The sequence below is a fragment of the Ursus maritimus genome, unplaced genomic scaffold, assembly GCF_017311325.1.
Source record: "Ursus maritimus isolate PB19 unplaced genomic scaffold, ASM1731132v1 scaffold_26, whole genome shotgun sequence".
NCBI classification, from domain to species: Eukaryota; Metazoa; Chordata; class Mammalia; order Carnivora; family Ursidae; genus Ursus; species Ursus maritimus.
In genome coordinates, this window is record NW_024425119.1 from 14,724,251 (window position 1) to 14,751,601 (window position 27,351).

A 27,351-nucleotide genomic window follows, 5' to 3' on the forward strand; every position below is an offset into this window, starting at 1 on the left:
CTCTCCTGTGTATTGGACACCCTCCACTCAAAGTAGCTCGGGGAGATGTCTGTTTTCCGGTCCTGATTCACTTCCTCTCCTGCCTTTGCCACTCAGCCCTTCTGCCTGCGTTGACCATGTGATGTGACTTCCTTCTAGGAACTTTGCTGTTGCACCAAATACTGATTTATAAGCCTTTCTGTATATACTGCTTAAATGAGTTCTTAAAGCCCGAGCTTTCTGCCTCTGCCACATGGAAATCTGATTCGCAATCCCTTCATCCCCGGAAATGTACAGGTGCACCCTCTCTTCCGACTCTTTGACAGACCCTTGCGTGTGTAAGGAATTACATTGAACTGTGATACAGAATGGCTTGTGGATTTTCCAGACCCGGAATGGGAAAAAGACTATTTTGTTCCAAGGCTTAAGGATTCACTCCCACAATTTTTAAACACGCATTCGTCTAATACTTTGAACACCTACTGTCTAACAGTTTCCGTGCACATTCTCTTATTAGCTTCTTTGAATAATTCTAAACATAAAAACGGAAGCTTGAGGTGTAAAATCGAGTAAAATGGGTTCATGTAGGTCAGAAAGCTAAGAACAGGCCCCTGAGGCAGAGTCTAGTGCTCCCAGGGTGACACCCAGGATGTCCAGGAGATTTGTCCACTGTGGTGGCACATGGCCGGTGCTTCCCCAGGTTCACTTCGGGCGGAGCCTCATCTGCGTGTGGCCGCAGCGGTGGGAGTCGTCTTTTCCTATAGATGGCTTCACAATGGATTATCCGCGGATTGTTCGCCCCTGGAGCCATTTCGCGCTGCAAACGCCTCCCGGTCAGAGGGACTGACTTTTCAGGTTCTGCTTAACCTAGATGGCTCCTGGCCTTGCTGATGAACTATCCCAGCCTGTTACCAGTGAATAAAAACTGAAAAGTAGAGCCTTACTATGCAGAGTGCTCTGTGGACCAGCAGCCTTAGCGCCACCTGGAGCTGCGTTAGAAATGCAGACGCTTGGGCCCCATCCCAGAGCACCCGCACTCACATGCCTTTTAAGTTTGGAAAGCCCTACTCTAGAGCACTCTAGGCATTTAGGATCCTTCCTGGGGCGCCTGGGTGGCTCAGTCGTTAAGCGTCTGCTTTGGCTCAGGGCATGATCCCGGAGTTCTGGGATCCAGCCCCACATCAGGCTCCTCTGCTGAGAGCCTGCTTCTTCCTCTCCCACTCCCTCTGCTTGTGTTCCTTCTCTCACTGGCTGTCTCTCTGTCAAATAAATAAAATCTTTAAAAAAAAATCCTTCCTTTATGATATAGTGATATTTTTAGTATGTTGGTGACTAAAGGCAATCAAAAAATTCTCAGTTTCTTGGGTTTTGTTCTTAATGTATTCATTTGTTATTTAAAAAATGATCAACTCTGAAGGCAGTCTTCATTGCGTCTTGGAAAGCACTCACGTGTTTACAGTAGCCTCACAACCTAAGTGCCAGATTTGACTTGGACCTCTGCAGCACGCACGGAAAGTGCATCTGAGTCAGCTTTCCCATGGCAGAAAGAGAAAAAATAAATCAATTGATTTGGTAGGTTTGGGAGGGTAAAATATTCTAATGGAAATATCACTGGAGAGGGTTCAAGAAGACGTGCAGTAAGGAGTCTTGCTCTGGCCGTAGCCACATTTTTCTAGACATGTCTCCTGAGGCAAGAGAAACCGAAGCAAAAATAAACTATTGGGACTACATCAAAATCAAAATCTTCTGCACAGTGAAGGAAACCATCAACAAAACTAAGACAACCTCCTGAATGGGAGAAGATATTTGCAAATGATATATCCAATAAGGGGTTAATATCCAAAATATATAAAGAACTTATACAACTCAACACTGAAAAAAAAAAAAAACCCCAAAGATGAACAATCTGATTTAAAAATGGGCAGAAGACATGAAGAGACATTTCTCCAAAGAAGACATGTAGGTGGCCAACAGACACATGAAAAGATACTCAGCATCACTGATCATCAGGAAAGTGCAAATCAAAACCTCAATGAGATACCACCTCATACCTGTGAGGATGGCTAAAATTAAAATGACAGGAAATAACAAGTATTGGCAAGAATGTAGAGAAAAAGGAACACTCTGTGCACTGTTGGTGGGAATGTAAATGGGTACAACCATTGAGGAAAACAGAATGGAGTTTCCTCAAAAAATTAAAGACAGAAATACCATATGATCCAATAATTCTGCTATTGGCTGTTTACCCAAGGAAAATGAAAGCACTAATTCAGAAGGATATATGTACCCCTATATTTATTGCAGCATTATTTACAATAGCCAAGATGTGGAGGCAATCTAAGCATCCATCAATAGACAAATGGATAAGGAAGATGTGGTGTGTATAAGTGCATGTGTGTGTTCATGCATGTGCGTGCGTGCAAACACAGGAATATGACACAGCCATAAAAAAGGATGAGATTGTGCCATTGGAGACAACATGGATAGACCTAAAGGCTGTTATGCTAAGTGAAATAAGCCAGCCTGAGAAAGACACATACCATACGGTTCCACTTACAAGTGGAATCTTAAAAAAACAATGAATGAACAAACAAAAAACAGACTTCAGATCCATAAATACAGAGACCTGGTGGTTGCCAGATGGGAAGGGAATGAAGAGTTGGGAAAAATGGGTGAAGGGGGGCAGGAGATGCAGGCTGCTAGTTATGGACTGAATAAGTCACAGGAATAAAAGGCCCAGCCTAAGGAATACAGTCATTGATGTTGTAATAGCAACGTGATAGCGACAGACGGTAGGTACGCTTGTGAACATAGTGTTGTGTCTAAACTTGTCAAAGCACTAAGTTGTACACCTGAAAGGAATGTAGCATTGTGGGTCAACTGTACTGAAAAAAGAAATTGTCTTCCTCTAACCAGCCGGATAGCCTTAGGCAGGCCCCTTCCCTCCTCTGCGCCTTGAGTTTCCTCATCGTTATCCATTTTGGATTACAACATAGTCTAAAGCTCCTTCCCGTTCTGCACACTTGTAGGCACTCTACTACTTCCTTACTAGATCTCTCCTTGTCCCTCCTCATCTCCTTCACCGCTGCGAAGCCCAGGTCAGCCTTGCTTCAGCTATTACCAGGGTCTTCTAATCGATCTCTTGTGTCACTCTGCCCTCCACATAGCCAGGTCCACAGCAACACTTGCTCTGCTCTCAAACGAAAATCTACTCATGGCCACCTCATACTGACTACATTTCAGTGGCCCCAAGGTAATGTTCAAACACCTGGACGTGGCCTTCAAGGCCCTTCCTGTTCCTTGAAGGGGCTATGCTGTCCTCTGTCCTGGTTTCCAGCCCCCCCTTGCCTGAACTATGCCCTGCACTCCAGCTTCTTCCCCAGCCAAGTCCTGTTTATTGTCCGAGCGTCAACGTCACCATCACTGAGTAAGGTGTTCTTGTTACTGCAGTACTTTGTGCTCGTCATAATAGTTGATGCTTCTTACTCTTACTGCCCATTAGAATGAATCTTCTCGAGGTCTGAAACCATTCTCCCCTGCTCACAATCACGCTCTTGTAGCTAACACCAAGCAAGCCCTGTGAATTATTGTTTGAATTACTCCTACTTGAATTCCTAGTCTTTTACTTCCTAGTTATTGATCAAATAATGATAAATTCTAAATGTTGTTTTAAGGATGAGGCATAATTAATCTAAAGCACCTAGAATAAACCCTGGAATATATTAGGCACTTAAGACATGCTATTACTATTGTTTTTCTTTTCTTTCTTTAATTATAACACTTAATATGGTCTTAATTATAATTGCCTGATAACTAAAAATCTTTTTCTTACTTTGAATGCTCAAGGGACTAGACAAAGAAGTAGACACATTAATCAACTACACAAATGGATCAGACTAATGGTATTTTTTTTATTCCAATGAAATAAAGAATCATATTGTTATATACTAAATATATATAATGAATCTCATTTATTATAAATTATGCAGCAATATATTTAGAAAATATTGTATTGAATTATCATAAACTATGATTAAATTCTTCCAGTAAATGTTGTATGATTTGTTTCCTCAAAGCTTAAACTAATGGAAAAGGCCTGGGCGAAATTGTCATTTTGAAGAAAACAGATCCTGGATACTTATAACCTAAAAGGAAATCTGGCATGCATCTCTTAATATTCTTAGAAATTACTCATAGGTTCAGCTTTTATTAATTTATAACTCTTCAAAGTTATAGGGGTCCTAAAGCCCAATCTCCCATGCAGTATTTGAATCTCCGTGGCACCATCCTAGCCAAGTGGATGGATGGCCTCTGCCTGAGCAATTAGACCATTAAACCTCTATTAGTTCCCATAGCAACATAGGATTTATTAATGGTTTATCTATGAGTGTATAGAATATTCTCTGCAAATCAGAAACAGATTATAGTGTAGTCATAGGAGAGAAAAGGGAGGTGAATAGCGAATAAGGAAACAGTTGAGATATTAGTAGAAATTTAGCTTGATTTTCTTTCTCTGTCAAGTATTAAATAATGACAGAGGTAGAAGTCAGGACCAGTAAAGATACGAATGTGAATGTTATTGGGTTACTGGTTTATTGTTCACTGTTATACGCCTTCCCAATTTACAACTGTTTTCCACTGTCTCCCACCCATTCTTCCCTTCTGTTTCTTTAATCGTTCCTCCTCATCGGATGCCTCCTTTCTCTCCACCTGCCTCCTTAACTGTTTCCCAATATGTCTCTTTGTTTGGCCAAGTATTCTTTTATTTCTATAATACAAAGGTATGATTTTAGTTTAATAATCCAGAAACCGAACTATAGTTATAAATATTCAGACATATTAAGAATAGGCTGGACAGACACACGAAGAATATGTCATTAAAGCCTCAATAAATGTACAGTAGGTGGATGGATGGATGATTGAGGTTTACAAACATCTGTTAAGTTCCAAATAGTAACATATTGTGACAGATAAAAAGTGAAATCTGAATGCTCGTCTTTAGAAAGTTAAAATCTAGCAGGAGATTTACTTTTTTTAAAAGATTTTATTTATTTATTCGACAGAGATAGAGACAGCCAGCGAGAGAGGGAACACAAGCAGGGGGAGTGGGAGAGGAAGAAGCAGACTCATAGCAGAGGAGCCTGATGTGGGGCTCGATCCCATAACGCCGGGATCACGCCCTGAGCCGAAGGCAGACGCTTAACCACTGTGCCACCCAGGCGCCCCTAGCAGGAGATTTATAGACAGAACTAACTGAACACAGCACAAAGCAGACCATGAGAAGCAATACAAAGAGAGGAAAATAAGCAAAGGAAAAAAAAAAGAGTATAGAACAAGAGAGAAGGGGAATATTATTCAGGGAGGAGGAAACAGAGTAATTGGTAAATGGAAAATTAATGTTGATCATAAGTATTCTATTTCAAGGTATTTAAGATAAGAAAGGCATGTTTCAGAACTTAAAGTATATTGATATTAATTTTAAAACTCAGGAGCACCTGTGTAGCTGAGTCGGTTGAACATACGACTCTTGATTTCAGCTCAGGTCTTGATCTCTGGGTCATGAGAACAAGCACCACACTGGGCTCCCAGCTGGGCATGGAGCCTGCTTAAGATTCTCTCTCTCCCTCTTCCTCCACCCCTCCCCACTTGCATGCTCTCTCTCTCTCTCTGTAAATAAGTAAATAAATAATAAATTAATTAATTAATTAATAAAATTAATAAAAATCGTATAGATCCCACACTCAGCCATTTGATAAAAGTACTGCATGCTATGACTTTACTAAATCTTGATTATGAATTGAATAAGAACTTTGTAAATAAAGATCTTTTGTTAATGCAAACAACGAAGATTATTATAAAGGCGAACAGCTTCTGCCTTTCAGAATAATAAATAAAACTAAAATAATAGTTAAAGATGTGGAACGAGATTTAAACATTTCCGTAAAGAAGCCTATGGAAAATTTTCACCATTGCCGTTAGATTCTGTACCATCGAAGTTTTCTAAAGGTAAAAACCACTTTTTAAGATTATCTCAATGATGCAAATATTTCTACTTTTCACCTTTTAAGATACATATTATAGAGGGCAATGAGGAAATATCTAATAATGAGGGGCACCGGGGTGGCACAGCGGTTGAGCGTCTGCCTTCAGTTCAGGGCGTGATCCCGGCGTTGTGGGATCGAGCCCCACATCAGGCTCCTCCGCTATGAGCCTGCTTCTTCCTCTCCCACTCCCCCTGCTTGTGTTCCCTCTCTCGCTGGCTGTCTCTCTCTCTCTGTCAAATAAATAAATAAAATCTTTAAAAAAAAAAAGAAAATATCTAATAATGAAATACCAATTAGCAACAAGTGCAGTATGTCAAGTAAAAGCAATGCTAGTTCCTTACCGAATAGCCCAGCATGATTTATATAAATGCCATCCTTTCCCAAAGAATAGAACCCTTTCACTTGATGCACTAAATTGCATACTGTCTTTTTACAGCTGTTCTGAAAGACAAAGATATTTTTGAGCTTCATTTATAAAACATAAATATCGGACTGCTGCCTTAGCCTTCTTGTAATTCAAAATAGCATCAGTGCTCGCTGAACGTCTTACTCACACCGTGAAAAGTAGGAAATGGTGACAATTTAAAGCTAACGTCGTGAAATGAAGAGGAATACGTGAAATGTTCACTTCAAATGGTTTAAGTAGATGTCATAAATACTTAACGTGAGGATACAGGATCTCGGTAAAAGAAGAGCTATTTGGAATTATTTCTATGTCTTCGTGCAGGAACAATGTACCTGCTACTAGATGTGTATGATCCTATGTACAAAGTGAAGTGTCCTGGGAGAGAGGTAGATACTGGGCTGTGAGGTGACAGGAAGAGAGAGACCATTTTTCTGGGATGGTTATAAAGGCTTCTCAAAGAAGGTGGCATTTGGCCAACAGACACATGAAAATATGCTCCACATCACTCAGCATCGGGGAAATACAAATCAAAACCACAATGAGATACCATCTCACACCAGTCAGAATGGCTAAAATTAACAACTCAGGAAACAACAGATGTTGGCGAAGATGTGGAGAAAGGGGGACCCTCTTACACTGTTGGTGGGAATGCAAACTGATGCAGCTACTCTGGAAAACAGTAAGGAAGTTCCTCAAAAAGTTAAAAGTAGAGCTGCCCCATGACCTAGCAATTGTACTACTTGGTATTTATCCAAAGGATACAAACATAGTGATTCAAAGGGGCACCTGCACCCCAATGTTCATAGCAGCAATGTCCACAATAGCCAAACTATGCAAAGAGCCCAGATGTCCATCAACAGATGACTGCAGGCATACACAATGGTTTCCTGCAAACACACACACACACACACACACACACACACACTGGAATATTACTCAGCCATCAAAAAGAATGAAATCTTACCATTTGCAATGACATGGTTGGAACTAGAGGGTGTTATGCTAAGCGAAATAAGTAAGTCAGAGAAAGACAAATATCATATGATTTCACTCATATGGGGAATTTAAGAAACAAAACAGATGAGCATAGGGGAAGGGAAGGAAAAATAAAATAAGACAAAATCAGAGAGGGAGACAAACCGTAAGACACTCTTAACTCTAGGAAACAAACTGAAGGTTGCTGGAGGGGTGGTGGGTGGGGGGAAGGGGTAACTGGGTGATGGGCATTCAGGAGGGCACTTGAGGTAATGAGCACTGGGTGGTGTATGCAACTGATGAATCCCTAAACTCTACCCCTGAAACTAAAAAAACAAAACAAAACAAAACAAAAAAAACATTTGATAGATGTCAGTGTCAAAAGTGTCAAATAGAACTGGATATTTGAAGTAGGAAGAAGGGTATTTCAGGCAGAAAGAATACATCAATAGAACCACAGAGGCAGGAAAGCTCCTGGGGCATATGGAGTGGGGAGGCTGACTAGTGTGTGGGGTTCACGGAATTCCCGACAGAGAAGTAGTGGCAGATAAGATGGGATCGTAAATTTGAGGACAGACTGCGGAGGGGGTTGAGCACCAAGCAACGGAATCTGGTTCTTATTTGGTAGTGAGTATTAAGCTCAGTGATTCTTCCCCCGAGTTTTTAATCCAGAACATTCACACAATCAGAACTGTGCTGTTCGGGGGTGCTTAGAATGCACCCAGCTCTGCCAGGCAGTTTACAAACAGTATCCTATATAGTCACCACAGAAGTATAGTTGCAAGAAGATGAGCAACCCCGTTTTACAGATGAGAATCTGTCTCAGAGAGATTACACAACTTGTCCGTGTTCAACAATCTAATAAGCAACAATTTTTTATGCTGAATTTTATGTCCCTTACTCTTCATAATCCTATTTTCATAATTTTATTGTTTAACCAAAACCTTGTAACTTCACAATTCTGTTACTATTGGTAATCCCGTATTTTGAAGAAGAGAGAAAATGGGAGAAAGTTGGACTAGTTTAGAGGCCATTTTAATAAAACAATAAGAAATAATATTTCTAAATTGAATAATGTCTATCACTAGCTCAAGTAACATCGAATCTGTTGCTACCATTGTTCTTGAAAAATGCACTTTGAGAAATTGCATGATTATTAATTTAGGGTTTTATTATGACGTTGAGGGTTCTTGCACAAATGCAAACTTAAATCCCTTTGGTGGTCTGTTAGGTTTCCTATGATAATCAGAAAGCTTTGCAACGCAGTTAACAGCTTTCTTAGCCCGATTCATTAGCTGTAATTTCCACTTCTTTTAAACCATCAAAATTAAGCACTTAATATGTGTAAGGCATAAAATATGGCAAGTATCTTAACTACATTTTTTTTCATTGTAGTCTCATAACAACCCTATAAAGTAAGCGCCCTTTTCCCATTTTCTAGAAAAAGAAACTAAAGTTCAGAAAGTTCTTGTGTGGTGGCACAGATATTCATATTCAACTTTATGTGCCTTTAAGTCACTACTCTTCTTACTACAGCCAAATGCTCTGTAACTCCCCATGGAATAAAGATGAGTTCTGAGGGGCACCTAGGTGGCTCAGTTGGCTGAGTGTCTGTCTTGGCTCAGGTCATGACCCCAGGGTCCTGGGATCAAGTCCGGCATTGGGGTCCCTGCTCAGCGGAGAGCCTGCTTCTCCCTCTGCCCCTCCCCCTGCTTGTGGTCTCTCTCTGGCTCTCTTTCTCAAATAAACAAATAAAAATCTTAAAAAAAAAAAAAGATGAGTGATCACTTAAAGTGACATTCATGCCTCTTGGTTGCAAAGAAATTAAGTAAAAGTCTGAAATACAGCTCATGGCAGTAATACAGACTTTGGAATCAAAGGAATGTGGATCTAATTTTCTTGTCTACCACTTAAAATATGTGACCTTTGATGTGTTACTTAATCTTTCTGAGGCTCAATTACCAATCGGGGAAATGCAAATAATAATATCTGTTTCAGAGGGTGGTTAAGAAGATTAAGCAAAGTAATGTCTAAAAAGCTCTTGGCCCAAAGTACATTCTTAATAATAGTAGCAGTTGTATTTCCACACTGTGGTATTTCCTTGATTTCCAGGGCCCTAGCTGCCATCTGTGATACAATCTGTTCCAAATATTTGAGGCAGACCTCTCTTCTGAATTCTGGATCCATGTATCTTACCGCCTACTCGGCATTTGCACTTGGAGGTCCCACATGCTCACTAAGTATCAAAATGAACTGAATGAATGATACGCATCACTCATCTTCTGACCCTGCTAATATCTGCAGCCTTTCCTATAAATGATGGTGACGATGGTGATGATGGTAAGTGTGTATGAAATCAGTACCACGACCAAGCCCACAACCAACTGAAATCTAAGGTCACTGAGTTCTGGGGAACATACCCTCTGAATTTCCGCTGACATCACCCTGGTCCTAGCCACCTTCATTTCTCTCCAAGAATAGTGCAATCACACCGACCTGTGCCTATCCTCACCAAGGAGTTCTCCGCACTAGACCCGGAAGGAGCTTCCTGCACCCTTGAGACCTAAATAAACCTGGCCTTAAATCCCTTACCATCTCTGATGGAAGTTCAAATTACCTTGGGATTTTTGCCAATTTGGAGGACGTTTGCATTCTCACTTCCTCTTCCCCCAGACACCAAGTTCCACAAATAGCGCTTCCGTGCCCTAACGCTTGGATGTGAAACGCAGCCCTCTAGCAAGTTTCACAGATGACCCGCTCACACAAAGAAGTTGTGAGTGTAGCAAATATTATTAAAGATAGAAATTTGGAAAGATGGATAAGTGTTTACTATTTGAAATGCTAACTTCAAATGGAACATTAGGCATTTCCAGTTTTAAAATGCTCTTCGACCTCCTCCATCTGGATATTTCCACTGGCTGATTGCCCTTCTGTATCCCAGCATCACACCATCTTGCCGGATCTTCTCTACATGTTTTTTCCAGCCCCTTCCCTCTCATCTCTCCCTCTTCCTTTCTGGAATAAAGCCATTCTTTTCTATGTAACTCGAATACTAGTTTGAATGGTTTTTTGCTCTTGTTTTTGTTCGTTTCCCCAGATTCCTCTTCTCACACTGTTAGAGTGTTCCTTCTATCCCAAGTGGTTTGTTATCAGGTACTTTTCCATTGAAAGTTCCCCCAATAGGAACTCGAGAGCTAGAAGTTAACATAGTATCTTACTTCTATTATAGATGCAAATCTGATCATTTCCTGCCCCTAATCACCCATAAGTGGCTTCCCATTGCCATTAGCATAAAGCTCAACTCTTTAAGAAGGACCTATAAAGTATCCCATGATCCGGTCTCCAGTATTGGCCATTTTGGGGTTATTCTGGTTTCTCAAATATACTGCGCTTTCTCTAGCCCCTAGGTCTTCAAATACATTGTTCTTCAGAGATCCTGTTCTTTCTCCAGCTCCTCATCAGACTAACTCTTACTGATGCCTGGACTTACATGTTTAGACTCTTACTTCCTCCAGGTTAGATCCTCCTGCTAAGGTCTTCTCAACAATGCCTTTTCTACTTGTCCTTATTTAATTATTTAAAATGGTGTATTTCCTCTCTTTTTTGTAGACACCAAAGACCATAGGGACAGCGACCAAATTTCTTTTCTCAACCTTTATGTCCTTAGCACCAAGCCTACAGTAAGCACGCAATTTTTAAAAACTACATGAAGGTAAACATTGAGCAAAGTTCGTATGTAAAGGATGGCACTTCATCTCCTTGAACTTCTGGGCTTTAGTTTATCTGGCACGGAAGGATAGGTCTTCTAGGAAAACCATAAAATCTCAGGGATGGTGGAGGGCAGAAGAGACTCTAGCGTTGAAGGTCTGGCGGTTTTGTTGCTGAGGATGTTAACAGCTCAGGGAAGTTAAAGGTCAGTGCTCATAAAGGGTCACGAGGGTGGCACCTAGACATTCTGTGAACTGCATGTTTGGTAACTAGACTGCCCTCTTTGTTAGCTGTCATCTGGATTTAATTAACTGCTGTCACAGTTGGAGAGACACTTCATGCCTGTGGGGAAATTTGACTGAACTCATCCATTCTAAAATAAATGATTCCCATCAACTTCGACATTGTCTTTCAATAAGTGGGACAGCTGCATTTTCCTAAGCATCTTTCTGAGGTAAAACTATAATAAAACTATAAATACTGGAAAGGATAGAAAAGAGGTTCGGGGAATAAAAAATTGAGGCAAAATTCTATTTGCGAGTGCTCGATTCTGTGAAAATAATACTTATTTCACAGACAGAATTCACCTGCCAGTAACCCCTATTTTTCATAACACATTAAGCCAGAAGAATGTTGCGTATTTTTGGAAGTGGCCTGATCATTGAACTGTTGAGAACAAATGAATTTTGTGGCTTCCTGGACTGTGGACCCACCTCCTCCTGAGTCCATCATCAGCCAGGCGCAGCTTCCCAGGTCGCTAAACCACTCAGCACAGTAGGTCCTGGAAACTGTTCCCATGGTAACCTTCCGTCAAATAGGGCAGCTCGGGCTGTGGTACACAGGCATAATAGAAAAAGAAATACTGGCTGCTGTTGTTCATGATGCCACAAAAGGGGGTAATACTGATTACTGGATAAATAGACTGAAGGGCAGAATAGCTATTGAACCACATAGGAATCATGGTGTTAGTGTCCTAAAAAGATATGACTTCTAAAACCTACATGTCCCAGAGAAAGTCAGTGTGAAAACATGGGTCATAAATTTGGTAGTAACAATCAGGTATTGTGTCAGGAGACTCTACTAAATATTCGGTATTGGGTTAAGTAACGCACACATCTAATCTCGTTTGTTTCCCCTCAAAAACCTAGTTATTTTCGTGTTTCCATGATTTACCTAAAGCAACTGAGCCTCAAAGAATCAAAATGAGAGAGTGTCACTGAAGTGGGACTTGCACCCAGGTGTGCCTGTCTCCAGAATTAATTTATCAATCCGTTAATCAATTGAGATTTATTTACTTGTTTTATAGGGAGTGGGAGAGAGAAAGCACAAGTGGGAGGCAGGGCAGAGGGAGAGGGAGAGAGAATCTCAAGCAGACTCGCTGCTGAGCGTGGGACCCATAGCTGAGCGTGGGACCCAAATCACATGACCCGGAGATCATGGCCTGAGCTGAAACCAAGAGTCGGACGCTCAACCGACTGAGCCACCCAGGCGCCCCAGAATTCCTTTTTATCTCTCAAAACTGCCCTTTTCCATGATGCCACCCTTGGAGAGCATCTATCAGTCATAACCTAGAGGAGTAAGTCATTGTTTGTGCTGAGGGAGTTCACCACCAATTAAATACAGATACTAAAAGTAGCATTTGGGAAATCATTCCGGCTCCAGGACCGGATCGTCTGGGAATAGTAGTGTAATAGAGTCATAAAATTTATAGTTAAAGAATTGCCTTGAGTGGCAGCTCCCCCACGTCATCCTAGAGTAGCCTCGAGAAACCCATTTAATGTCTTTGCACCTCAGTGTTTTCATCCGGGAAGTGAGATAATAACTTAATGGGATGTTTTGAGGATGAAATGAGAAAATGGGTTTGAAAGTGCTTTAGAAAATGTAAAATGTGATATATGGCTGTTATTATTTTCCTAAATAGCACATCGAACTGTGGCACATCTCTTCAGCAGAACGGTTTCTCTCTGCTTAAAAATGCCAGGTTAAATTCTTTTCGGAAGCATGTTTTGTTTAATCTCCAGAATTAAGAGTTCTTCAGAGCTTCTCCTACAAGACTGTATTAGGAATCAGGAAATAATTACTGCAATAATACATACAATAAAATGTCATTTAATACACACACACACACACACACACATATACACACCTGGTAACTTGATAAGGAAATGCCATCTGTGTTTATTTTAAATGAATGCATAGGGGGTAACAGACTTTAGTTATCATTTCTGCATTCCGGCTGGGCAGAGCAAAGAGTATGATCAGAAGCTGAAGGTCAAGGATTAGATCAAGGAAATGGCAGTGCGACAAATTCAGGTGTTGTAATCTGGAAGCCTCTGGGCTGAGACTGGCCTGCAGAGGTGTTTTCTTGGGCCAGCATTGTTTTATTTTGTTATAATTGTGCTTTTTAATGATGCTTTTAGGTCATGCATGCCCCCTCCCACTGGCTAACTATTTCAGCAATCCCTCCTGTTACCCTAGACCACTTGTCTCATTTATATGACCTGCCTGACAGGTCAGTTTGGACTCTTTTACCAAAAAGAGGCAAAAGAGATGAGGAATCTGTATCATGAAATCATAAAAACAGGAGTGAATGTATGTAGGCATGGAAAACATGAAAGCTTGACCTGGCGTGGATGTGGACTCAGACACGGAGAGAAAACCCACACGCCCTACCTGAAAAGGTACATTTAGGACTCTTATGTAGCAGTCTGGTACTACACAACAGATTGTAACTGTATTCACTCAGCAGGCATGTATCAACAGCTCGCTGGATGCGCTTCAGAGAAGTTTCTGGCAGTGCATTAGAAGCACTATGTAAATTAGTGTCCTTTATGATGATAGCATCCTGACCAGCATCATCGCTATTACTGGTCAGACACGATGTAGAAAGGACAGAGGCACATAATACCGATCTTCCTCTTCATGCCTAAAGACAGTGAATCCCCAGCATCTGGCACAGCTCCTGATATATGCCAGCTGCTCGATATCTGAAGATTGCATACGTCATAGAAAATGAGGGGGAGACCATCACCCCTAGCCTTTGAGATCGACATCCGAATTCTGTTCTGACAATTTCTGAAAGAGAGCTGTGAATAATTATGAATCATGGAACACTGCATCAAAAACTAAGGATATACTGTATAGTGACTAACATAACATAATAAAAAATTATTATAAAAAAATAATAATTCTGAGAAAGTGTCAAGGGGAGCTCTGACCAGTCAGAACAGCTCTGGGAACTTGATCTTCCTGAAGGAACTGAAAAGAAAGAAGATCTTGCTGGAAGAGTTTTCCTGCAGCTGGACAGGAGGCTAGCGGGTGAACTCCGTAGCGTCTGCGGAGAAGTATGGCCATAGTGCTAGAGAACCCCGGACACCATTGATATTACTGCTGAAAAGAACTGAGCATCCCATTACTTCTTCTGTGGTAACCTTAGCACAGCAGAATTTTCTAACTGTTCCCTCTAAAAGGCCCTCTAATAAGTCTAATCATTGATTGGGTTGCCAACTGGAGCATTAATAATGTTCTAAATGCATGTCACACAGGCAGGTTTGGGGTAGCCAGCATTTGCTCAGACCTTCATCGGGTCTTACTGGAGCAGGTGCAACAGCCGCCTTACAGTCTACTGGCCTTAGGTGGGCCCAGTAGTCGGGCCATCCCTGGGTGGGCCCAGTAGTCGGGCCATCCCTAGCTACACTGGCCCATGTTCCTAATTATATTGATCTTTGTAACCTGGGATCTAATTATGTCACTTTTCTGTATTAAAACAGACCCTGATTTCTTTTGGCCTAAAAAGATTGTTGTAAGGAAAAAAAGAAAAAGACATATGAAATGGCAAGTGTAAAGCGTGGTTTAGATTAGGGGATCCATAGATAACAGTTGCAATGTTTGTCAGACTTCCTACGATGTCAGACTGGAACATATGAGACCAGTTCTCTTTTTGTCTCACGTTCCAGGAACTCATCCTGCATTTTTCTCCTCTTTAGTGATGCCCACTCTGTCTCCACTAGCTTCTGTCCCGCAGGACTGGCCATAGAGCAGGTTACAATCTCCTGCCAAGCACACAGCCACCCTTTGCTGCCTCAAGCAGCCTACCTCTAGTTCCGGAAAGAGAACTACCGGGAGACATACGGATGTGTGCATCCCAGACCTTGTTCTGACATCAATTAGCTGGGTGACATTTACACCGCTGTTCTTTCAAGTGTGAAATGAGGGTGTTGGAGCGGAGAAATTTCTATATTAAATTGTATTATGCAAAGGAAATTTCAGTAAAAATATTTTCATTGCAGAGTCAAGAGATACTATTACCCGGTTTCAAAAAAAAAAAAAGTTTGAAATATTTCTCTATCCACCAAATAAATCCACGTTGGCCTTGCCTACGTTTAAATCCATTTCTGTAACTTTTAACTCTTCTTTCTTGCTGTACATCTCAGCAGGGATTCCGTGCCTGCAGCATGCATTCAGAATGGTCTCCTGAATATAGATTCCAGGAAAAGCTGAAGCACGGAGGACAGAGAAGAAAGAGAGTGATGACATTTCTCTAGGCTCACTGCCTAGACTCACTTGGCCTGCTGCCTTATTCTCATTAGTCCCACTGACTGAATCTGATTAGCCTACCCTGATTTATTTTTGGCGACCTGGGAGCCCATGGGCCAAAGCTTATTTTCATGGCTGATAAAATCATCCCCAAAGCTGTCGTTAGATTTTGGAAGATTAGTCCCTTTCCCTGGAAGATTGCACTGTCTATGAAGCATCATGACCCATCAGATACATATTTCTTAAACACTTTGCAAAATTGAGTCTATGTATCCCTCTTTTCATTATCACAAAATTTTTTGTTATTGGCTATGAAAACATTGAACAAAAAATTCTTAATAATCCTGAACCTGATGTTTGTACACACTTCCTGTTTTCTGAGTTAGTGAATCCATTTCTGTAACCAATAATGAATAAAAGCAAGAGTTCAGTGTTACTGGATATTGGATGCTTGGTTTAGCCTCACAGATCCACGTGGATCGCTGGCAATAATGGTGCATTACGTTTTCTGTGTGTTTGTTTTGTTTCCCAAAAGTACACAATTTTAGAGACAATGTGGAGAAAAGGACATTTTAAAAGTCAATCCATACTGACTGATCTGTATTATAGAGACCTCCCTGGGAGTATGCAGATCACAGAGTCCCTAGCATATGCCAGGCAGTCGTGCTGCAGCTAGAGATGCAGCTAGAAATAAGATACAGTCCCTGCCCCCAAAGAACATAGGGTCTCATACAGTGAGGATATCATGAACACAATTAAGTCTACTAAATGTTAGCATAGAATTAAATGTCTGTAAATGGCCGATATTCTTTACAAATACTAGGACCTGTAAAAATTAGATTTCTAAAACAACTAAATAATAAGAGAAAGAATCAGTACGTTTTTTAAAGGTACATTTAGCCTCCTTTAGGATTCTGATATGTACTGTGTGCTTGATTTGACTACTGGCAATGGGAGGTACCATTAGGTTAATTCTAAGAGGCAAATGTCCACATAAAATTAATGCAATCAGCAATTCTTTCATTCATTCAACAGAGGTTTACCAGTCGTACACCGTGTGTCAGACTGAGTGTTAGGAAAACAAGTCAAGAGGGGAAGAGACACAGACATGTGGACATAATGAAGCTTAGTTTTGGTACTCGTGTGGATCCGTGGTTCAAAGTCCAAACTAGATGTGTGACCTTGGGCAGGTGACTCAATCCTTCTGAGCCTCAGTTTCCTTAACTACAAACTGAGATTGAAAAAAATACCTACCTCATCAGGTCATTTTGAGTACGAAATGAGATGACTGTGTTTCTAGACTGCCCAGCTTCGTATCTGGATCCTGGTAAGTCCTGAGCAAGTTTTAATAATTGTTCTGTCCCCCTTTCACAGAAGAGAAATCTGAGGCTCAGAGCAGTGAAATCCCTTCCCTGGACCCCACCTACCCAGAAGATGAATGAAAAACAAAGCAGCAGTGATACAAAGGATAGGAGTGTTATGTGAGACCGGAGAGCAGAAGCACTATTCTGCCTGTACAGAATGGGAAAGAATCAGGAAGGAATATTCCAACCAACCACACCATGACTTTTCAAATACTGTCCACAAACATTTATCTAGACACTTAGAGCAGTTTTCTTTCCCCTAACTGCTGTCTTTTCCATAGATGCCAGTGATCCTCACTCAGTCTGGTTTCTTCTTCAAAGAGCATGTTAGCTTCTCTTATTAAAGATTGGCTCACCTCCAGTGAGGAAGATTATCACAGGATTCTCAGTCCTGACTCTTTTTTTAAATTTTATTTTCAGAACTAACAGGTGAAAAGTGAGAGAGGAAATAACTGCCTTGTGGCATTCTTCTAGAATTCTCCTAGGACTACCACAGCATTACTCCTTCCAAAGTAAAATAGAGTGCTTCATCCATGTAGTTTCTCCAACATAGTTGAAACCAAGAATTTCCCTGGAAGTTGAGGGCCAAGATGATTTTCATTCATTTCATTCTTTACTCATTTCCACAATGTTTATTTTGTATTTATGACGTGACACAATCGATGAACTGGGAGCTGCTTTTCAATGGAGAAGTATCAAAAGTAAAAGCCTGAAAAGACCCTTAGTCATAAGAGGGTTAATGTCTCTCTTTCTGCTTTTCCTTGAACACTAAAATACCTGTACGATGCTTATCACAAACATTAGTTTGGGGAAAATGAGCTCAGCATAATTTTATTGCAAATGATCTCAATTTGACCTTCATTTCCTTTTTTTTTTCTCTTTTCTTAAACAGAATGCCACAACATTCCATGTAACTGTTCAAGACGATAATAGCATCGTTGTCTCTTTAGAAGCTTCAGATGTCATGAGCCCATCATCTGTTTATGTTGTGAAGATAACTGGGGAATCCAAAAATTACTTCTTCGAATTTGCGGAATTCAACAGCACTTTGCCTCCTCCTGTTACCTTTAAGGCTAATTACCATGGCCTTTATTATATAATCACTCTGGTAGTGGTAAATGGAAATGTGGTTACCAAGCCATCCAGGTCAATCACTGTGTTAACAAGTAAGCATCGTTTGTAATATTGTCCTCTGTCTTTCTTTTTGGGTATATTCTCATGGGGCTCTCTCGTGGAAAGAAAGTCAGCCCAGGATGGCAAGACCGATCACCTTGAAGCCAAGCGACATAAATTCAAAGTTCTGCTTTATGTTGAGAACACAGTTTCTTGCCACAGTTGGATAATGTTTAACTGTTACCTTTTGTTAAAGAAAAATCTGTTTTAAGCCCAAAAAAGTCAACCTCAATGAGATAGTATATTTTCAGACTGAAAAATAATTTTAGATTCATGATTGGACCATGTAATTTTTTGCTTTAACTGAATAATATGATCATAACTAAGCTAGTTTTTTTTCCAGAACACGTACTCTTATATTAAGCCACTTGGGTTTTGAGGCAATGAATTTATACTCATATTTAGCCTTTTTGAAATTAATTATACATTTTTAGCTGAGAGGGAGAAAAAGATATTATTTATCGGTTTCTATTCTTGACCTCACCCTCCAAATAGCCTTGGCTTCCACTGCCCAAGAAAAATACCAAGAAAAAACAAATCATTGGCCTTTTAACCTTCGGTAGTTCATGTCTAAAAGCATTAATGCTGACATTAGGAATTTTTAGGAGTAATTTTAACTCTATGTGATTTTCACTTTTCTCTCTGAGACTTTAATACCTAATCTCAAAATCAGATGCAACTTTACTGTATATGTCGGTGTGTCTGTTAGAAGAAAAACTTATCTGGGGCGCCTGGGTGGCACAGCGGTTAAGCGCCTGCCTTCGGCTCAGGGCGTGATCCTGGCATCATGGGATCGAGCCCCACATCGGGCTCCTCCGCTATGAGCCTGCTTCTTCCTGTCCCACTCCCCCAGCTTGTGTTCCCTCTCTCGCTGGCTGTCTCTATCTCTGTCAAATAAATAAATAAAATCTTTAAAAAAAAAAAAAAAAGAAGAAAAACTTATCTATAAGATGGCAGAGTTTACCACTAGAGCAATTTAATGGCTCAGTGAACTTCTTTTTGCTTTTGTTCTTCAGAGCACGTTTTCCAGTGGCTGCGATTTTTTAAATGCCAGCTCCTTGTAGTCATTTTCACCACAATTAAGGAGAAGGACATAGTGATATTGTTCTCTTGGGATAAAAGGGAAGAGAAACATCAAGAAGCAAGACCTCAGAATCAAGCTAGAAGACATATTTTTAATATGTCTGTCAAAAATTAATTAAAGTTTCCCATGGCAGAGTCCCAGAATCAGTACTGAATCCTAAAAATTGGAGTGGAATGGCACAAACCCAAGACCTTCAAGGTTGATAGATATAATGAGCAAATCTAGGACCTCGTAGAATTAAAGGAAGAAACTGCCTGTTCTAAAATACTGTGTTGTTTTTTTTTAAAGATTTTATTTATTTGAGAGAGAGAGAGAACGAGCAGTGGGGAGGGGCAGAGGCAGAGGGAGAAGCAGACTCCTCGCTAAACAAGGAGCCCGATGCGGGGCTCAATCCCACCACCCTGGGATCATGACCTGAGTCGAAGGCAACCTATTAACCGACTGAGCCACCCAGGTGCCCCTGAAATACTGTTTTAAACAAGTGGCTGGGAGAGGTGAACTGGGAGTTAATAGGTCCAGGCGGCAGACCTAGGTAAACAATGGCTATAATACAATTCCTTGGATCAGTAGTACTGCCTTACTCAGCTTCATAACCTCATAAGTGCCTAGCATGAATTTTATATGTAAAAAGTGATCAATAAATATTAATTCAATTCTGTTGAGCAAGTAACAGGAGAAAGAACCAGGGGGGGGAAAAGACTAAGGCACAAAGCAAAATAAAAGTGTAGTTACTGTCGCTGACCTAACATTCGTTAGCATGCACTTAAGCCACTCCAGATCAGAAAAAACTCCCGCAGTCAGCCCTTTAGCTAATGGTTCCTAAAGACATTTGATAAGTAAGTGAATGATAAGTAAATGATAAGTAAGTACATGTTAAGAGATTTCCATAATATCTCTTTGATATTTTAGTGTGTGCAATGAGTTGTATTCAAAGTATTTTTTTTTTTTATTTTCTTTTGTGATTTCTTTTTCGACATGTGGGCTTGGAAACGTGTTGCTGAATATCCAAAATTTTGCAATTTTTCAGAGATCTTTTCATTACTTTCTAGGTAAATGCTGTTGTAATAGGAGAACATACTTTATATGATTTCAATTACTTTAAAAATGTTGCAATTTGTTTTATGGCCCCAAGTACGGTCTGTCTGGGTCTGTACTCTGTGGCCACTTGTTGGGTGAAGTTTTGATAAATGTCAATTAGGTCAAGTTGGTTGTTCAAGTCTTTTTTACCCTTACTAATTTTCTGTCTACTTGTTCTAATAATGGCGGATAGTGGTATGTGAAAGTCTCCAACTATATCTATGTTGTCTATTTCTCCTTGTACTTGTTTTAGTTTATGCTTTACATATTTTGAACTTTACATGAAGTTTGAAGCTTTTCATCTTTACACTTTTAAGATTGCTATGTCTTCTTTCTTAGTGAGGTGTAATTGACATATAACCTTATGCTAGTTTCAGGTATACAACACAATGATTCCATATTTGTATATACTGCGAGATGGTCACCACAATTAGTCAAGTTACCATTGTCACCATTCAGCCTCTATTTCTTTTTCTTGCAGTGAGAACACTTAAGATTTACTCTTAACAACTTTCAGATACGCAATACAATGTTATTGACTATAGTCACCATATTGTACATTACAACCCCATGACTTATTTATTTTACAACTGGAAGGTTGTACCTCTTGACCCCCTTCACCCATTTTGCCCTCCCCACCACCCCTCTCTCCTCTGGAAACCACCATTCTGTTCTCTGCATCTATGAGTTTTGCTTTATTTTAAAGATTCCACATATAAGTGGGATCATACAGTATCTGTCTATCTCTGTCTAACTTACTTAGCAAAATATCCTTAAGTTCCATCAAGTTGTTGCAAATGGCAAGACTTAATTCTTTTTTATGGTGGAGTAGTATTCTATTGCACATAGATACACCACATCTTCTTTATCCATTCGTCCATTGATGGATGCTTAGGTTGTTTCCATATCTTGGCTATTATAGATAATGCTGAAATGAACATAGAGGTATATCTTTTCAAATTATATATATCTATCTTATGTATACATATCATATATATCTTTTCAAATTAATTTTTTTCCATTGGATAAATATGCAGGAGTGGAATTGCTGAATCATATGGTAGTTCTATTTTTTAATTTTTTGAGAAATCTCCATACTGTTTCCATAGTGGCTGTACTAGTTTAGATTCCAACAGTGCGCGAGAATTCCTTTTCTCCACATTCTTACTGATACTTGTTATTTCTTGTCTTTTTGATAATAACCATTCTGACAGGTGTGAGGTGATATCCCATTGTGGTTTTGATTTGCATTTCCCTGATGCTTACTGATGTTGAGCACCTTTTCATGTGCTTTGTGGCCATCCGCATGTCTTCTCTGGAAAAAATGTCTAGTCATTTCCTCTGATAATAAAAATAATAATTAGTAATATAATAATTAGCTATATATATAATAATTAGTGATATACATACATGACACTAATTAACGTCCTTTCTTTTCAGCTTAGAGAAGTTCCTTTAACATCTCTTGTAAGGCTAGTTTAGTAATGATGAATTCCTTTAGCTTTTGCTTGTCTGGAAATTTTTTTTCTCTTTCAAATCTGACTGATACCCTTGCCAGATAAAGTATTCTTGGTTGGAAGTTTTTTCCTTTCAGCACTTTGAATATATTTGCCACCCTCTTCTGGTCTGTAAAGTTTCTGCTTAAAAATATGCTAATATTCTTTTCTTTCTTTTCTTTTTTTTTTTTTTTTTTAGATTTTTTAAATTTATTTGAGAGAGAGAGAGTGTGTGTGAGCGCAAGCAGGGGGAGCTGCAGGCCAAGGGAGAAGCAGACTCCCTGCTGAGCAAGGAGCCCAATGTGGGACTCCATGTCAGGACCTTGGGATCATGACCTGAGCCGAAGGCAAACCTTAACCAACTGAGCCACCCAGGCTCCCATGTGTTAATATTCTTATGGGGTTTCCCTTGTATATAACTTGTCTTGCTCCTTTTAAGGTTCTCTCTTTAACTTTTGACATTTTAATCAGAATGTGTCTTGAGTGGATCTCCTTGGGTTCATCTTATTTAGAGCTCTCTAGGCTTTCTGGATCCAAATGTCTTTTTTCTTCTTTAAGTTAAAAAAAAAAAAAAAGCTTTCAGTGATTATTTCTTCAAATGAGCTTTCTGCCTTTCTTTCTTCTTCTTCTGGGACCCCTAGAATGCAAATGTCACTCCACTTGATGCTGTCTTCTATGTTCCTTAAGCTGCCTTCATTTTTTTAAACTGTTTTTTCTTTTTGTTGCTGTTTAGGTGAGTTCCACTGCTGTGTCTTCTACTGATCCTTTCTTCCATTTCATCTAGTCTGATGTTGCCTCCTTGTAGTGCATTTTTCAGTTCAGTTATTGTCTCCTTCAGCTCTGTGACTTCTGTTTGGTAAATTCTTATATTTTCTAATTCTTTGTTGAAATTTTCACTGTGTTCATTCATTTTCTTAAATTCAGTGAAAATCTTTATGATGGTTACTTTGAACTTTTTATCAGGTAAATTACTTACCATTCATTAAGATTTTTTTTCTGGAATTTAATCTTGTTCTTTTGTTTGGAACATATTCCTCTGTTTTCTCATTTTGCTCAACTTTCTGTATTTGTTTCTATGTATTAAGTGAAACAGCTACCTCTCCCAGTCTGGAAGAAGTGGCCTTGTGTAGGAGATGAATATTACTGTTCAACCTTGCCTTAGCTCTTGGCTGTCTCTTGAACCTTTGTGATTGTCTAAGCAGCCTGATTTATTCTTGATAATTCCCAGCTGGTGAGGGTATGCTAAGACCTGTCAGTGTTCCAAAGGGAGGGATCTCAGTCAGCACTTAGTTTCAGGCTGATTGGAAACCAAGACCTCAGGCAAAGCTTTTAAAGTATGCAAATACGTATAGTCCTGTGGGACCACAATTATAAACCCTGCTGGCCTCCAGACCAGGTGATCTGGAAGTGTCCCCTGCACAACAGTTGCAAAATTTGGGGCTCCAAACAAGTGTATAAGCTCCTTTCAGGACTAGCAAGCTGTGGCTCAACTGAGGCAGGTTACAAAAAGTGTAACCTGACCTAAGTTCCCTAAGAGCACCTCCACAGCCTCTAGATATGTGGCAAACCTGAAGCCTGACTCTCAGGTGGAAGCTCCAGGACAAGTAAATAGGCCTTTGTCACAGAAAGTCTGCTGGTGTATTACAGTCTACTGTTTGTGCAGTGCCCTGGGGTTGTAACCTGCCAAGAACTGTTTCTCCAATTGTTTCAGTCCTGTGGGGCCCACACAAGCCCCCTGGTCACCAGAGTCAGGTGATTAAGGAACATCCCCTGTGTGGACTGTATGAGATCTCTAGCTTTAGGGAGGCAGTGGGGGAGCCCAGGGCCACGGCACATACACCAGCTTTAGTGAGGCCTGACATTTTTATCTGTATGCAATGGCCCTCTTTATCCCATGAAATACACCTTGTGTTGAAGTCTATTTTATCTGCTATTGATATAAATATTTTCATTTTCTTCTGTTAAGTCTTTTCATTGTATACTTGTTTTATCCTTTTTATTTTCAACCTACTTATGTCTTTATGTGTACATAGGTTTCTTGTATTCAGTATAGCGCTAGATTTTGCTTTTCTTCCAATCTGAAAATTTCTGCCTTTTATTTTTTATTTTCTTATTTTTTCAAAAATCTCTGCCTTTTAATTAGAGTGTTTAGACCAGCACTATCCAGCAAAAATAGGATGTTAACCATATATGCATATTAAATTTTGGGGTACACACATTTTAGAAAGTTTCTGAAAATATGAAATTAATTTTAATAACAGTTTATTTAATCAATTCCATTTGAAATATTACTATTTCAATACATAGTCAATAAAAAGTTTACTCATGTATAGCTTTTAAGCATAAGTTTATTAAAATTAAATAAAGTTAAAAATTCAGCTTCTCGGTTGCACTAGCCTCATTTTAAGTGCTCAACAGCATGTGTAACTAGTGGATACCAATTTTGATAGTGCTAGTTTAGAGCATTTATACTTCTGTATGTATTATTTATACCATTGGATTTAAAGGTTTTATTTATTTACTTGAGTGAGAGAGGTAGCAACAGATAGTGAGATGAGAGAGCACAAGTGCGGAGGAGAGGGAGAAGCAGGCTCCCTGCTGAGCAGGGTCCGATGCGGGGCTCCATCCCAGGACCCTGGGATCATGACCTAAGCCACAGGCAGATACTTAACCAACTGAGCCACCTCGGACACCTCTATACCATTAGATTTAATTTAAATCTACCATATCGCTAGGCCGGTAGTGTGGGAGATTGAGTCAAGCTGGGTTTAAGGTCTTAGTCACTTTCAGCTCACACAGGTATCAGTTTTTCCAGTGTAGCCTGTCAGCAGTGGTAGAGTGTATTTCTCAGTGTTCCAATTCCACCCTCGGTGTCAGCATGTCCTGAACGCCTGCACCACAGAGTCTCCGTGATTTTGCCCCTTCCCTCACAATGGATTGCTGTTGGTATTTACTAGTGCTAAGTTTTTGGTGAGGATAGGTTCTTGGAGGTTCTTGGTTCTCCTGGTCCAGCCTCAGGCTTAGGCAGACCCTGTGATCCTAAGTGGGGAATTCTCAGCATTCCTACCCCTCACTCTACACTGACAACCAGTCTACTTCAAATCTGTAGGAGGTCTTGGGTTGGAGTTTCCTGCCTTTTCCCCAGTAGTAGTAGAATTCTACTTTGTATGAGTGCGTGATCATAGGTCCAAGAGAGTTTCTGCCTCTCTCCCAGGAACAGATTCTTTCACTTCTACCCATCCCTCAGAAGGGGGTATATTTTCCTGAGAACTTGGAGGGAAAGATGTTTCTGCCCTTCCCCACATGCCTTAAGGCTTCTGTTTCATATTCAAAAAAGGTCCAGGGACTGGAGTAGCTCATTTGTTTGCCTTACAATCTCAGATCTCTGATAGACTCAAGAAAAATCATGATCTCATGGCTTATTTGGCTTTTTCTTCTTGTTGAGGGTTGAGAGCATGACATTGACTCGTAGCTTTCTACATCCTAAGTGGAAGAGGAAATCTGCATTGATTTCTAAAGAGCAAAAATTAATTAATGATGGTTCCTTGTCTCCCATACTCTCTCTCATTTTTAAAGACTCGATTACATCATCCCAGATTTTAAAAAGGATAATAGGTTCGGAGTATAAGAATTGGGAATTAAGGCACAAATATTTCTGTGACCTTAGGCATGAGGTGACATTAGGTGACATTCGGTTTCAGCTTCCTTCTTTAAAAAAGAAAGAATTCAAGTATGTGATGAGTAAGGTTAGTTTTGAGCTCTAAAATTACCACTCTTTGTCAGTGAATGATGTATTTTTGCCATCTTTATTTTTATAACGGGAAGCTCTTTTTAAAGTTTAGGGAACATTAACAGTATCTGCTCAAGGAGATGACACATTGCTCTTGACAACAGAAGGGTACATTTGTTGCAGTCATTTATTGTGTGGTAAATGCTTGTCTTGATGAAATAAGCAGTGACAAAGCAATCGGCCCTGGGGCCGTCCTTTGATAGTTCTCTATGGTTGTTCTGAGTCTGGGGCTCTTAGAGAAAGCGGAGAAACACGGCAAAAAATAAATTCAGCACAAATAAGTCATTTGGCCAGTGCAAAGGCGTTTCACAACCCTTAGGCTCTGACATCTGATTAATATTTCATTGATTAAGAACTGTCAGTATATTGTCTGCACTTAGAAGTCATTTCTTAATAGCGAAAATAACACAGGAAAACAATTGCTTAAAAACTGGAGAAATGTTATGTATACACCGCTGTCTCATGTGTTAATAAAATCTGAGAGGTAGTAGTTGTAAACATCGTAGAACACTTTAGAGACACTCTACGAATATAGTATTATGTATTCTATAATATATTGTACAAATAGAAACGCGCATTCATACATTATGCAAATATAAATTCATGTATTATAAATACAAATAAGGCATGAATTTTTATTTTATTTATTATGCACATTCTGTATGTCATGTCCTTCATACCCAACTGAAAGATGGTACACTACAGTGTAAAAGACAAATAAACCACTACAAAGACATGATAAATGCTATAAGAAAAGTATATGAGAGAGATTGCCCAGCCTTCCTAGTGAACATTGGGAAGGCACCTCAGGGGAGACAATCATTCAAAATGTAGTGAAAATTTGCTAAATGAATAAAGAATGGAAGGTATTACAACAGAGTCAAAGGGAATCATATTTGCAAAGAATGGAGTCTTGCATAGCATGACCCTCTTGTGAATTGCAAGGAATTAAGATGGGAAGCCTCCGTGGTTCCAGAAAATAAGAAGAAAGGTAACTAGAAAAATTGGGAGGAACCTTGACTACCTTAGAAGAGTTTAGATTTTAACCCATAAGTGATGAGGAATGGTGACAGATACAAAGAAATGACCTAATAAGATTTTATTGAGGAAACCTCCTTTTTAAAGCTGTAAGTTGTAGGATCCTGAATCCTGCATTGGCATGGACAAATTATGAAGCAGGTGTTTTGAGTAGTAGTTCAAAGTATGAACTTTAGAGCCAACAAAGAAATCTGGAAACCACATGTGTAGCATTAGGCAAGTTATTACTTTCTTTAAATCTCAGTTTTTAAATCTTTAATCTATCCCAGACGTGAGCAAGCTTTTTCTGTAAAGACTTAAATGATAGATATTTTAGGTTCTGGGGGCTGTACACTCTCTGTTGCAATGATTCAACTCTAGTGTTGCCCCACAAAAGCAGCCATTGGCAATACATAAGCAAACAAGCATGGCTGTGTTCTAATAAAACTTTATTTAAAGACACTAAAATTTGAATTTCATATAATTCTGATACGTCGCGAAATATTATTCCTCTGTTAATTTTTGACAACAGTCTCACAATATAAAGGCCATCCTTAACTCACAAGTCATCCAGACGCAAGTGGTGGGCTGGATTTGTCTTGAGGGCTGTGAGTTTGCTGATTTGGTAGCGGGTAGTGTAAAATAATGCAATATTTTGTAACGTGAAAAATATTACAATACTCTCCTTAACAAAATGTGTAA

General features: G+C 39.7%; 1 protein-coding gene across 1 annotated transcript in view; it reads left to right on the plus strand.

Moving 5' to 3' along the window:
* Positions 1–9,732: 9,732 nt before the first annotated feature.
* The window catches only part of PTPRO (protein tyrosine phosphatase receptor type O), a 112,610-nt gene continuing 94,991 nt past the window's right edge, over positions 9,733–27,351 (plus strand). Inside the window, exons 1-2 of the mRNA XM_040641896.1 lie at positions 9,733–9,744; positions 17,905–18,178. Coding sequence (XP_040497830.1) covers positions 9,733–9,744; positions 17,905–18,178 — 286 coding nt within the window. The remainder of the gene's footprint in view (positions 9,745–17,904; positions 18,179–27,351) is intronic.